The 15233-nt window shown below is 40.3% G+C and overlaps 1 protein-coding gene across 4 annotated transcripts in view; it reads right to left on the bottom strand.

Moving 5' to 3' along the window:
* Nucleotides 1–15233, bottom strand: part of swt1 (SWT1 RNA endoribonuclease homolog) — a 140556-nt gene that overhangs the window by 102773 nt on the left and 22550 nt on the right. For all 4 annotated transcript variants that reach the window (XM_060829746.1, XM_060829749.1, XM_060829748.1 and 1 more), the window contains 2 exons: nt 12055–12156; nt 7458–7531 (listed from right to left, as the gene is read on the bottom strand). In XM_060829746.1, the coding sequence (XP_060685729.1) occupies nt 7458–7531; nt 12055–12156 (176 nt within the window). The remainder of the gene's footprint in view (nt 1–7457; nt 7532–12054; nt 12157–15233) is intronic.

Genomic DNA, 15233 nt, shown 5'->3' with positions numbered 1-15233 from the left:
GATATTCCAGTACCACGTTCCTAACCATGCCCTGGGTTCATCTGCCTTCCCTGTTAGGCCTCTTGCATTTAAGTAAATGCAGTTTAATTTATCAGTTCTACCTTGTTCTCTGCTTTGTCCCTGCTTGCCCTGACTGTTTGACTCACTTCTGTTCTCAACTGGACCAGTCTCAGACTGATCTCTTTCCTCAAGATCTCCCTGGGTCCCACAATCCCCAACCATACTAGTTTAAATCTTCCCAAGCAGCTCTAGCAAATCTCCCTGCTGGTATTTTAGTCCCCTTCCAATTTAGTTGCAATCCATTCTTCTTGTGCAGGTTACTTCTACCCCAAAAGGAGATTCTAATGATCCAAAAATGTGAATCCTTCTTCCACACACCAGCTCCTCAGTGATGCATTTATCTGCTCTATCCTCCTATTGCTGCCCTCCCTAGCTCATGGCACTGGGAGTAATCCAGATATTACTACTCTCAAGGACCTCCTTTTTAAATTCCTGCCTAACTCTCTGTAATCTCCTTTCAGAATCTCAACCTTTTCCCTTCCTATGTCGTTGATTCCAATATGTACAATGACCTCCTGCTGGCCCCTCTCCCCCTTGAGGACATTCTGCACCCTTCGAGACATCCTTGATCCTGGCACCAGGGAAGCAACACACCATTTTGATTTTTTGCTGCTGATTACAGAAATGTCTGGCTGTAACTCGGACTAGAGAGTGCTCTAACACAATTGATATCTTGGAATCCAACATATCCCTCATTGCATTACAGCCAGTCTCAATACCAGAAACTTAGCTGTTCGTGCTACGTTCCCCTGAGAATCAATCACCCTCTACATTTTCCAAAACAGCATACTTGTTTGAAATGAGGATAGCCTCAAAAGACTCCTGCACTACATGCCTACCTCTCTTACCTTTCCTAGAGTAACCCATCTATGTGACTGTATCTACGACTTTTCTCCCTTCCTGTAACTGCCATCCATCACATCCCCTTGCTCTTGTAAATTCCTCATTGCCTCTGTCTCTCCAATTGATCTATTTGATCTGATTGGTTGTGAATCCTATCGCATTTAATGCGGATAAAATCCTCAGTAACATGTAAACTCTCCCTAAACTCCCACATCCGACAAGAGCATATCACTGTACTAAAGGCCATTTTTGCTTCTTTCAATCTCCAGACCCAGAAAATGGCACTGTCTTATTCTTCTATAAAACACTGCTCCAGGTTAAAATATAAGCCATAAGTATTAATTTAAGTTTAATCAACAGCCATATTTCAATAAAACATATAATCAAGAAAGAACCCATTCTACTCACAACTGCAGACTTAATTTAAGGCCACACTTAAAATATTCACTTATCTGTTTCTGTGCTGTGACCTCTCCCAAACAGGTTACTCCAAGATTAGTTGTGAATTTCACTGCTTGTTAATTTTCCCATATGCACTCCGGTGTCCAGCAATACAGAGGAACCTTGATTATCCGAATACCAATTATCCGAAAATCAAATTATTCGAAGAAGATTTCGAAGTCCGATAGAAACATTACATCAAAGACGTGTTTCAAACAGCAATTGCATCTTTTGTTTACAGTGATTAAACAAGCAGCGTCTCCAAAAGTCTGACCTCCAGCCCTCTCTCTCTCCCCACACTTTCCCTGGAGTTCTACAGAGTGGTGTACCCTAACCTTGCCCCCGATTCCCCTCACCCCCCACCCCAGATAATCTGACCAGTCTGCCCTGTACAGAGCAGAGATGGAACCTGTCAAAACGGTGCAGTAAAAAGCTGTGTGTGGGGCTGTGGCTGTGTGTGGGTATGTGCCATTTGGAGATTTACTCTACAAAGGCAGCAGCAGCAGTCTTATATTGGTGTCCAGTCCGGCTACCCCGAAGAGGGGTGCAGGGGCAGTGCTGGAGGTGGTGGGAGGGCCAGGTTGGAGCGGGGATTGGTGTTAGACAGGATTGGGGGCGGTGTTGGACAGGGTTGGGGGCGGGGACGGGTGGTGTTGGACAGGGGTAGTGTTGGGGGCGGGAGAGGGTGGTGTTGGACGGGGCGGTTTCGGGGGATGGGGGAAGTGTTGGACAGTTGAGGGGGCGGTGGCACGGTATTGAGGGAGGGGTCTCGCACGCTGTGTGCTGCTGCAGTCTCCTGACAGGGGGGCTGACTTTAAAAACTCCGAGCCCCAGAGGAAAGGCATTTAATCGATTAATCAAAGAATTGATTATCCGAAAGAAATAGTGCCCGCCCATCACATTCGGATAATTGAGGTTCCCCTGTATATGAATTCAAACAGCAAAGGCAGTATAAGCATAGGTTCAATGCTGTGTCAGTTAGCAGTGTGGGTTTCTTTCTCTCTCACACTCTTTCTCTCTCCTGCACTAACCTCACCATGTGCTTCCTTTGTCTGTTTCTCTCCCTTTTAAAAATGCTGTTGTTTTGACTTTTTTTTCCTCTGAAGTTCCAAAACAATGCAACAGCATATAAAACAGTAATTGCTGCTGCTGGAACTCAAGGAAATTGTTTCCTACACCTAAAATACCTCAAAAAAAAAAGAGCAGCCTGTTACAGCCAGAAATTTCCCCATCCTCCATTTCACCAGTTTCCTCATCTCCCCTCCCCCTATCTCATCCCAGATCCAACTCACCAACTTGGCACCTACCTCTTGAACCGTCCTAGCTGTCCATCTTCCTTCCCACCTATCCGCTCCATCCTCCACTCTGACCTGACCCCCAACCTTAATCTACCTATTGCATTCACAGCTACCTTCCCCCCCAGCCCTACCCTCCCTCCCATTTATGTCTCAACCCCACCCCCCGCCTCACATTCTGATGAAGAGCTTATACTCGAAACATAGATTCTCCTGCTCTTTAGGTGCTGCCTGACTGGCTTTGCTTTCTCAGCACCATACTTTTTGACTCTGAGCTCGAGCATCTGTAGTCCTCACTTTCTCCCAATGCTACAAGTGTCTAGTTATTACAGTGTTAAGTTTGCTAATGTCCGACTTAAGTTTCAGAAGAAACAGGTGATGGCTATTCAAAGCTAACCATACATAAGTAAGCTAAAAGGGGCTATTTGTGACAAAGTCAAACCGAGAGGCCTGGGTTCAAGTCCCACCTGATCTGTAGATGTGTAAAGACATCTCTAACCGGGTTGATTAGAAAACTAGGTTAAATTTTAAAAATAACAAACATAAGTGGGCTAATTAGGGCCCTCTTGTAGTTCAATGGTAGAGCCCCTGCACACCTTTGGGCTGTGGGAGAAACCAGAGCACCCATAAAACACCCATGTATACACGGGGAGAATGTGCAAACTCCACACAAAGCAAGGCTGGAACTGAACACAGGTTCCTAGCACTGTGAGGCAGCAGTACTAACCACCAATCCACCATGCTGCCCTGTTACAAGCTTAACTGATTATCTTAAGGTGATTTTTCTTGTTGTTATTTATGCACTAATGATTGATGAGCAATTGCTGTCCAATTGCAGAATCACATTAGCAAAGCTGGTTTTGTTTTTGTAAGCATGGTTGGTTCAGTGTGGTCTTTGCAAACAGCAAAGGAACCTACCAATTGATTCAATCAGCCGATCACTAAGATACTTAAAACTTAGATTTGTACTGATACTGAAATTAAAACATGACATTGCTCAATTGTGTGATAGCCACTGAGAAAAATTTGGACTGATAGCAGCTAGAATCTCTGTAAACAAAATGAATATGTTCAAGCCTTGTGCTTTTCTTGGATTACCCAAGAACTAGGAGAGCTTGAAGCTCCTCTGCCTGCTTTCTCCATGGCAATGCCCAAGAATCAGATCGAACATGCTGACCAATCAACCACCTTTTCTTTTGCCTCTTGCAGAGTGAATTATCGCGACTGTTTGGAGACTACTTAGAGAAGGGAAGCATATTCTGATGAAGAAGAGGAATGACGATAAAGGGAGGTGGGCGTAGGAACGACTGTAGGGAAGAGAATTAGGATAATAATGGGATAACAAGGATTACATAAATGAAAAATTACAAGAAGAAGAATTAATATGGCAGTAAAGGGAAGGATACACGAGATAGAAAGGTTATTAAACAGAAGGGATAGGAGAGGCTTTGCAAGTTAAGGGTCATGGCAACATCATAAGTAAGAGGATAAAATGGCAATGAGCAGGTGTGATTCTTGCAGCAGAGATGAACAGATACAATACAATACAGAATAGCAACAGGCCCTTCAGCCCACGTAGACTGCACGAATTCCTGTTCCTTATTTAGCTGTACTACTTATTGTCCATTTGCAGTTTCTATCTATATGCTTGCCTCCTGTTCATGTGCCTATCATGATACACCTTAAATGTTATTAATGTGCCTGCTTCCATCACCTCCACTCTCAGTGCCTGCCAGGCACCTACCACCCTCTCTGAAAAATTTTCCCCACAATTATCAGCTAAATATGCCCCCTCTCACCCTGAACTTCTGCCCTCTTGTCATTGACCTTTCTGCCCTGTGAAAAAGACTCTGACTATCCACCCTATGCTTCTCATAATTTTGTAGCTCTTTATCAGGTCACCCCTCAGCCTATGTCTTTCCAGTGAAAACATTCTGAGTTTATCCAACCTCTCCTCATAACTAAATTCCTGGTAAACCTTTGCTGCATCCCCCCCAAAGCATCCACATACTTCAGAAAGTGGGCCAATCAGAACTGCACACATTATTCTAAATGTGGCCTAACTAAAGTTTTATACAGCTGTAACATAACTTGTCAACTTTTATATTTGATGCACAGCCGACGAAGGCAAGCATGCTGTATGCCTTCTTGATCACATTATCCACCTGTGACGCCACTTTCATCTGTATGGACTTGTACACCCAGATCCCCCTCTATGTCAATGCTCCTAAGGGTTCTGCCATTTACTGTACAATTCATACCTTAATTTGATCTTTCAAAACATATCACCCCGCTTTTATCTGGATTAAACTTCATCTGCCATTTCTGTCTAAATCTGTGATCTATCTATATCCCACTGTATCTTTTGACAATTCTCCTTACTATCTGCAACTCTGAAAATTTCAGTGTCATCTGCAATCTTACCCATCAGACTACCTACATTTTCATCCAAATCATTTGTATATGTTACAAACAAAGGTCCCAGCACTGATCCCTGCAGAACATCACTAATTCCTGATTGTGATACCAAAAAGTAACCTTCCACCACTATTCTTTATCTTCTCTAAACAAGCCAGTTTTGTATCTATCTAGCCAGCTCACCTTGGATCAATGAATCTCTCATTTCTGTACCAGCCTACCATGAGGTATCTTACCAAATGCCTTACTAAAGTCCATGTAGATAACATCCAGTTATCTGTGGCCAGTGGTGTTTCACAGAGATCAGTACTGGGACCCCTATTTGTTTATATACGATTTGGAGAGAACATAGATGACCGATTAGTAAGCTTGCAGACGACACAAAGACTGGGAGAGTTGCAGATAGTGACGACGATTGACAGAGGAGACAGCTGGACATAGGGTTGAGACTTAGACGGAGAAATGGCACATGGAGATTAATCAAAACAAATGTGAGTTGATGCATTTTGAGACACCTAATGAAGGAGTAAATGTCAGAACCCTTAGTAGCATTAACATACAGAGGGATCTCGGTGTGCAGGTCCATGGTTCCCTGAAAGTGGCAACACAAGTGGATAAGGTGGTCAAGAAGGCATTTGACATGTTTACCTTCATTGGTCACAGCATATAGTATAAAACTTGGCAAGTCATGTTGGAGCTGTGTAACAATAGTGAGCTATATTTGGAATATGGTGTACAGTTCCAGTCGCCACAATATAAGAAAGACGTGAAAGCTTTTGAGGGGGTACAGAAATGGTTTTCCAGGATGTTGCCTGGTTTGGCGAGAGTATTAGCTGTGAGAAGTGATTGGACAAACGTGGTTTGGTTTCACTTGAACATCAAAGAATGAGGGGAAACCTGGTAGAAGTTTACAAAATTACAAGAGGCATGGATATGATGGTTGGTCAGTATCTTTTTCCTATGATAATACTATCAATTATTAGGGGACACACGTTTAAGGTAAAAGGTAGTAAGTCCAAAAGAGATGTGAGAAACAGAGGTGGTGGTGGAGGCACATACAATAGGAATATTTAAAAGGCACCTTGACAGATATCTGAATATGCGTGGAATAGAGGGACATGGAATGCATAAAGGCAAAAGGTTATTACATTTAGAAAGGCATCATGTGTTTGCACAGTCCTAATGAGCCAAAAGGCCTGTTCCTGTGCTGTACTGCTCCTTATTCTTTAATGTAATTCTACCCACAGCGTTACAAGATCAATGCCCTAACTTCTACAGTTTTCTCAATAACCAGCATTTTACTTCCCATCAAGAAAGAAAACAGAAAGAAGAAAATTGATCCACTATGCCAATTGAAAATTTTACCCAATTCAAATCCTTTCCTTTCCCTAAAATTTATCCCTCGCTAAGCCATTCATCTCCAATTCTACCTTTCACTCTCCTCCAACTTTTCACATAAATTCCACAGAAGGTACACTATTCAATACAAGGTGGGTATCTTTAGTATATTTTTGAATGGTGTAAGTAGCTGGGCACATTTAAACCTGATATGATATTCTACATCCAAACAGGTGGAAGAGGTCAGAGTCATAGACTGAGACACATACAGTTCGGAAACAGACCCTTCCATCCAACTCGCCCATGCCAACCAGATATCCTAAACTAATCTAGTCCCATTTGCCAGCACTTGGCCCATATCCCTCTAAACCCTTCCTATTCATATACCCATCCAGATGCCTTTTAAATTTTGCAATTGTACTACCTCCACTATTTCTTCTGGCAGCTCATTCCATATAAGCACCACTCTTTGCATGAAAAAATTGTCCCTTAGGTCCCTTCTAAATTTTCCCTTCTCACCTTAAACCTATGTCCCTTAGTTCTGGATTCCCCTACCCCAGGGAAAAGACCTTGTCTATTTACCTTATCCATACTCATGATTTTGTAAACCTCTATAAAGGCCACCTCTCAGCCGCCAACGCTCCAGGGAAAACGGCCACAGCCTAATCAGCCTCTCTCTATAGCTCAAGTCCTTGTAAATCTTTTCCGAACCCTTTCAAGTTTCACAACATCCTTCCCAAAGGATAAAGACCAGAATTGCACATAATATTCCAAAACTGGCCTAACCAATGTCCTGTACAGCCGCAATATGACCTCCCACCTCCTATGCTCAACCTTCTGACCAATAAAGAGAAGCATACCAAACGCCTTCTGATTAGGCAAGATTATTTCTTCTTTTAATTCACTCACAAGAGGTTGGCATTTATTGCTCATTCCTAGTTGCCCATGAGAGGTCTGAAGAATTCAAGAGAGGTACTGCATTAATGAATGTATAGAACTTAAAATGTTTTCAATTCAGCGCCTATTGATTCTTTTAGATCGTGAAAAGTTTCCAACACTAACCTAGACCAGGAAGATTCAGACTGTTCTTCCATCGACAGTCTGAGACTTGAGGGACCATCCAATCTCTGATGGACCTAATGAAGAAGCAAAATATTAAGCAATATGAAATCAAAAACTCAGAATGTCTTACATTTCATTCATGCATTTACAAATTAATTCACTGTTTTATATTATAAACTCAATGTTTATCAGATATTTCAAAAAGAAAATAATTAACAAAGAAAGGGTTGGTCCTATAGAAAGTGAGTGTGGAGAATTAGTAATGGAGGATAAAGAGTTGGCAGATGAATTGAGTAGATATTTATGTCCATCTTCACTCAAGAGGATTCAAGTAGCATTCCGGAAATAGCTGTAAATTAGAAAATGAAAGGGAAGGAGAAATGCAAGAAAATTACAATTATCAGGGAAATAGGATTACGTAAATTGTTGGAACTATGAGTTGATAAGCCCCCAGGACATGTTGGATTTCATCTTATGGATTTAAAAGAAAATAGCTTGTAAAATAGCAGGCTTTGAATTTTCTAAACTCATAAGTTACAGGGAAGGTTCCTTTAGATCAGGAAATAGCTTACATAATCCTTTATTCAAAAATGGTGGAAGGCACAAAGTAAGAAACTACAGACTAGTTAGCTTAACATCTATTATAGCGAAAAGCTGGAAGGTATTAGTAAATACACTTACAACAGGATACTTTTATAAATTCAAGGTAATCAGGCACAGTCAACATGGTTTGGTCAAAGGGAAACCATGTTTCGATAATTTATTGAAGTTCTTTGGAGAAGTAACTTGTGCTGGAGATACAGGGAAACCAGTTGATTTACTGAGTTTACTTTTTAAGAAGGTATTTTTAAGGTGCCACAACAGAGGCAATTGTGGAAAATAAAAACTAATGAAATAGGTGGTGACATATTGGCACAGATAGCAGATTGGCTTGCTAAAAGGTAGCAGACAGTAGAAATAAGTATCTTTCTCAGGCTGGCAGGATGTCATGAGCAGTGTGCCACAGGGGTCAGTGCTGGGGGCCTCAAACCTTTACAATTTACATAAATGATTTGGATGAATCAATTCAAGTTGTGGTAGCTAAATTTGTTGTTGACACAAAGACAGATAGGAAAGTGGGTTGCAAAGAGGACATCAGGAACTTTCAGAGGGGTATAAATAGATTTTGTGAATGGGCAAAGATCTAGCTATTGGAATACAACATGGGAAACTATGAAATTGTTCATTTTGGGAGAAAGAAAGAAAAGCATATTATATAAATGGTGAGAAGTTGCAGAGGTCTAGGAATCAAAGGTCTTGATGTCCTAGTGCATGAATTGCAGAAGTTAGGATGCCGGTGCTGCAAGTAATCAGGAAATCTAAAAGAATGTTATGTCTTATTGCAAGAGGAATTGGATGCAAGGGTAGAGAGGTGATACTTTAGTTATAAAGGACACTGGTGAGACTACATTGGAAGTAGTGTGTATAGTACAGTACTTACAGACAGATGTTAACACATTGGAAGCAGAAGAGCAAAGGTTTCTAAGATTACACGGAATGTGCAGACTGCCTTATCAGCAAAGGCAAGACAGGCTAGGCATGTATCCTTTAGAGTTTAGAAGTGTCACAGATGACTTAACTGAAACATACAGTTCCTGAGGGAACTTGGCCAGGTGACTGTTTGCTTTTGTGGAAGAATCTAGATCTTGGGATCATAATTTACAAATAAGTAATCACCCATTTCAAAGGGAGGTGTTTTTATTTGCTCTCAGAGGTTTGAGTGTCTTTGAAATTTCTTTCCTCAAAAGGCAGCGTATGTAAAATATTTAAACATTTTTAAGACAAAGTAGGTAGTCCTTGGTAATCAAGAATCAGAAAGCTTATTGGGGATATGCAAGCATGTCAAATTGAGAATAAAATTACATCAGCTATGATCTTATTAAATGACAGTGCAGGCTTGAAGGGCCAAGTAACCTAGTCATACCCCTTGTTTGTATGCTCAATAATATTAGTAGGCAGATTCCAATACACTTCCAGTTTCTGTATCATAGTCCAACATCGCTTCAGGATCATGCTTCAAAAATACCCTTAGTTATCTTCAAAACGTCATGGAACCATAACACCAGAACAGTGATAAACATTAATTCACAAGGAAATTTACAACTGCAAGCACATTATAAGTATTCTAGGTAGTTTTGTCACTCGAGTCCCAAAAAGTAAGTTGATCCCATAACTTTTACTGAATAACTAGTCACTAACTCCATGTCAAGATTCATATTCTTTATAAAAGACAAAAATGAGGAGAAATTATGATTGCCTATTTTCCTGAATGCTTCACAAATATTTCACTATCTTCTTTTTAAATGAGATATTAGTACATTAAAATAAACATCCGTCTCAATTAATAGGGTGGACATAAAATGTTATATGAATACATTAAGGTTTCATTTAAAGCTATAACTAAGACCAAGTACAACTAAATAGTTGTGCAATTGCACAACAAAATATTCCAGCATTACTGATCATTTTTGTCACACAGCACAGTCTATTTTGCTGACAAGACAAAAATAGCTGGGAGGGCATATTGTGATGAGGACATAATGAATCTGCAAGGAGATATAGGTAGAGTGAGTGAGTAGGCAAAATCTTGAGAAATGGAATTTAATGTTGGAAAGTGAGAGGTCATGCAGTTTCGTAGGTAAAACCAAAAGGCAGGATATTATTTTAAATGAGATTCCAAAAAGGTGCAGCACAGAAGAATCTGTGTATGCTTGTGCAAACAACACAAAAGATTAGCATAAGATGCAGCAAGTAGTTAAGATGGCATATGGAAGTTTTGTCTTTATTGATCGAGGTACAAGTTTAAAAATAGCTAAGTCTTGTTATAACCCTACAGGCTGTTGATTAGGCTGCATCTAGAATACCATGTATAGTTCTGATCGGTGTATTTCATGAAAATGAAATACTGGCATTGGAAGCTTTCAAATAGGAATTCACTAGAACAAGTTCTGGGATGCAAGGGTTGACTTATCAAGAAAGGCTAAATGGGTTAGGGCCTTTATTCATTACAGTTTAAAAGAATGAGGATGATAATTATTGAAACAAAGATTCTGACAGAATGTTATGTTCAAGTGAGGAAAGTCTCCAATTAGGGAACATTGTTACAGTATGAGGGGACACTCACTTAAAACTGAATTATCAAGAAGTTTCTTCTCCCATAGGGTAGTGAATGTCTGGACTTAGTTACTCCAGAGTTTACAGAAGCTAGATTACATGAAGTATTGAAAGAGGTGATAGGAAGAATTTTTTGAAATATCAGGGAACTGATAGCTATGGTGAGCTGTCACACAAGTAGAGTGAGGCCTGGGGCAGATGTGCCATGATATTATTAAATGGCAGGATAGGCCTGAAGGGCTGAATGGCTACTCTTGCCCCAATACATATGTTCTTAAGTTCCAGGACACATCTTCCTGACATGAAACTGCCCATCTCCTTCATTGTTGCGGAGTCAAAATTCTGATACTCTCAATCCAGTGGCACTGAGATTTTACAACCACCAAATGGACTGCAGTAATTTGAAGTGGTGGTTAACCACTATGTCTTCAGTGCATTTTGTTGGGCAATAAATGCGGCGTCATCAACGATGTTCACATCCCATCAGCAAATATAAAAAAAAGGTGGTGAGCACTGTTCTGTTGCCACTGATCAAAAAATCTAGGTCACTATTAAATCAAAAAGAGAAAGTGCTCGTCAAACTCAGAAGGTCTGGCAGCATCTGGGAAGAGAGAATCAAAGTTATGTTTTAAGTCCAATAAGTCTCTTTGAAATGGATCAGCATCAAGTGAGCAGCTTTGGTTCCAAAGAAGAGTCATATCAGAACTTCAAATATTAACTTCATGTCTCACTCCACAGATGCTGTCAGACTCCGGTTTCTCTAGCATTTTTCATCTTTATTTCAGATGACTTATGCCTGCAGTATTTTGCTTTTATTTGAGTTATTATATGAACTGACAGCCATGGAGAATAATGTATGTCCTAATATTACTTAAATAATTTCCAAATATTTTTTGCATTTCACTTGTCTGGACCTTTTGACTCTATCAGATTGTCAACACACCCCAGCCCAATTATTTCATGCTGACAATAGCAGGTCTAATGGTGAATTCAACACTTGAATGGAAAGATTTTCCAGAGAGAACAGGGAAGTAAGGCTTGTTAGCTTTCTCTTTCAAAGAACTAAGCCTGTCACAATAAACTGAATGGCCTCCTTTTCTATTTTACAAATGAGAAACCAACTTCAAACAATTAAGCACTTGAAGCTAAAGAAACAGCATTCAAAAATTATTCATTATATGAAAAAAAGAGGGAATTTTATTCCTTACAACTTGAAATAAATGAAATTATTTCAACAACTAACCATCCTTTATTGTGCTCTGTTTCTTGGAACTTGTATAGCATATTCTTACTTCTTGTACCCATCAACTACATGCATTTATACATTTTCATGGCATGCAGTCTCATTGTCAAAAGCACATAATTGAATGGTCTTACACAGTAATCCTTATTAGGCTATCCAATAGAATAATTGTTGTGATCATTAATGGTGTGCAAAACTTACCAGTTTTCGTTTTTTCCCTATTTGACAAGATAAGGATGATTGCTGTGGCAAGAGGCTTCCTCCTTTGCAGTGTGGCAACAGCTCAGTCTTGTTCTTTTCTTCCTAGTAATTCATGATAACAAAAATCATAAAAGTCTTACATAATAACATTGGGCTATCAGAAATATGAGCAAAAGTAGGACATTCAGGCAGTCAAGCCTAATGCACCATTCAATAAACACCATGGATAATTCAAACATCAGCTACTTACTGCACTGTCCCCATGACCCTGGATTCAATTCACATTAAAAAGGCTACTGATGTCTCACTTGAATATACTGTGGACAGGATTCCAACCCTGCAACAAAATGACAGGCCCCAATTGCTGCAGAAGGGAATAATAGCATGAACAACCTGAGGCCACAACCTCATTAGGGAAAGTGATTTTAAAAGACAACTAGCAGCCATGACTAGACTAGTCATTTACCTGGAGAAATGGAAAAGCAGAGTGTTTAGAGCTAGCCATGGCAGGTGTCCCTGGGTGTTGCCATGGTTTTTCACATCTCCATTGAGACTTCAATTGTGCACGGTACCCTAAAGGAGAAATGTGCACTGCCACTACCTAGAAAAAGAAATCTTCTAACCATTCATAAGAGTCTGCAGCAAATGAAGTCACTTGAAGGATATGGGTTCCACACATGAATTGATCTGCTATGATCTGGAAAAGTGAATTTCAAGCAACATCCAGGTGGAAGTTTCTAACTTATCAAGACTTTGATGTAAAAAGTGATCGAAAGTGCAATCAAGTTGCATGGCCATATAAACAACCTTCCTACAGAGTTTGAGTTCTGCTAGTGCCTTTCAACTCCTGACCTTAGTCCAAAATGGTCAGAAGAGTTGGACTACAGAGGTGAGGAAAGAATAACTCTCATTAACATCAAGGCAGTATTTAACCAAGTATGGCATCAAGGAGGCCTAGATAAACTAGAGTCAATGAGAATCACGGAGATAAACTCTCCACTGTTTGGAGCCATAACCAGCAAAAATGATGGTTGTGTTTATTGGACATGAATCATCTCAGTCCAATGACATCTCTGCAGAATTCCTCAGGTTCATGTCTTAAACTGAACCAACATGAGCTGCTTCATCAATTGGCCTTTCCTTCATTAAAAGGTCAGAAGGGAGACGCTCACAGATGATTGCACAATATTCAGCACATTCACAAAATCTCAACAAATGAAGCAGCCCATGTCCAAATGCAGCAAAGACCCATACAACATTCAAGCTGGAGCTGAGAGTCACAAGAGATACTTGTGCAACACAAGTGTCATCCAATGGCCATCTCCAACAAGACAGAAACTCAACATGCCCCCTACCATTCAATGGCATTACCAACAATGAAACTCCCACCATCAATATCCATTAACTAGAAACAACAAGGCTTGCCATGTAAATACTGTGGCTACAAGAACAAGTCAAAAGATAGGGATTCCATGATGAGTGACTCACCCAATCACTGTCCACTATCCACAAGGCACAAGTAAGGAGTGTTATGGAATAATCTCCACTTATATGTGCACAGTTCCAACATATAGGACAAAGCAGCCTACCTGACTAGTACATCATTCACCATCTCCAATATTCACTCCCTTCACCATTGACACACAGTGGCAGCAGATTATATGGTAGCATGTAAACTTAAGCTCCTTTGACAACATCTTATAAATCTATAATCTCTTATTACTTAGAAGGACAAAGGTAGCAGGCGTATGGGAACACCACTATTAACATTTCCCTCAAACCATGCATCTTATTGACTTGGAACTGTACCAAATACCTTCCCTGTCACTGGGTGATAATTCTGGAAATCTTTTGTCTACAGAACTGTGGGTTTACTCAAGACTGTAGTGGTTCTAGCAGACAGCTCATCACCAATTTCTCAAGGGCAACAAAATGCCGACCCAGCAAGCGACATTCCATTACATTCTCTAAGCAGCCTGCTTCCATTTCTCTTTCCTTCCACTTGCTGGTTAACCAGAGATTCCTTGATCCACCTTTGATGCTCCAATAATTCCAGCATTCTCATGCTCCTCTGAAGGGCCCAACCTTGAAGCACAACTGATGGAAGCTCTGTATATTGGGTGAGCATCTGAATTTAAATCTCCCGTTTCTCACATCTGTTGAGCAATAAAACTGTTAACTTAGCCATAAGAATCACAAATAGCCTATGCAACCAATTGGACATGCTGTGCCATTTAATGATATTATGACTGATCCTGGACTTCAACACAACTTTCCTGTCTTATTCCCACAATTCTAAAGGTCTAAGAATCTACTGATCTCAAATGTCAAGCATTCTCAGTCCACTGGATTATTGAATTTCAAAGACTCACTAAGTAACACATTTCTCATATCAGTCCAAAATGATGAACACTTAACTTACAAAAGAGAAAGTGCTGGAAAATCTCAGCAGGTCTGGCAGCATCTGTAAGGAGAGAAAAGGGTTGACGTTTCGAGTCTAACTGACCCTTTGTCAAAGCTTTGACAAAGAGTCAGTTAGACTTGAAACGTCAGCCCTTTTCTCTCCTTACAGATGCTGCCAGACCTGCTGAGATTTTCCAGCATTTTCTCTTTTGGTTTCAGATTCAAGCATCTGCAATAGCTTGCTTTTACTTAACTTACAAGTGCATTCTCCTACTTGCTCCAACATCTCTGCATCTACCCTGTAAAGTGCTCATAGCTAAATGTTTCACAGAAATCTCCTTTACTATCCTAGATGCATATTTAAACTTAAAGCTATTCTATTGATCTTCAGGTGAGATTTTGTTTCTCAAGGTGCATTGTTATCGAGCATAGATCCTCCTCTTCGTTTGGACTTACTGGTTTATAACAGACTCTGTTTTCTTTGCTTATTTTGACCTGACACATTTCACATAGAACGAATAAAAAATATTCCTTTCATGGGACATGAGCATCGCTGGAAAGACCAGGATCTGATGCCCATGTGTAATTGCTCTTGATGAGGTGTCAGTGAGCTTAGTCAACTCCAGTGCACAGACATGAATACTGTAGCTCTTACGAAGGGATCAAAATCCAATGAAGGTTGGTGCCTAGCGTGTGACGTAATTATTAGAGGCCACTCTTACCGCAGGCCTGAATATTGTCCCAGGACATGCTGTATGTGGACACATTTTATTTCA

This window comes from Hemiscyllium ocellatum, chromosome 9 (genome assembly GCF_020745735.1).
Source record: "Hemiscyllium ocellatum isolate sHemOce1 chromosome 9, sHemOce1.pat.X.cur, whole genome shotgun sequence".
NCBI lineage: Eukaryota > Metazoa > Chordata > Chondrichthyes > Orectolobiformes > Hemiscylliidae > Hemiscyllium > Hemiscyllium ocellatum.
Note: the sequence above shows the minus strand (reverse complement) of the source record. Positions and strands in the feature narration are given on the sequence as shown.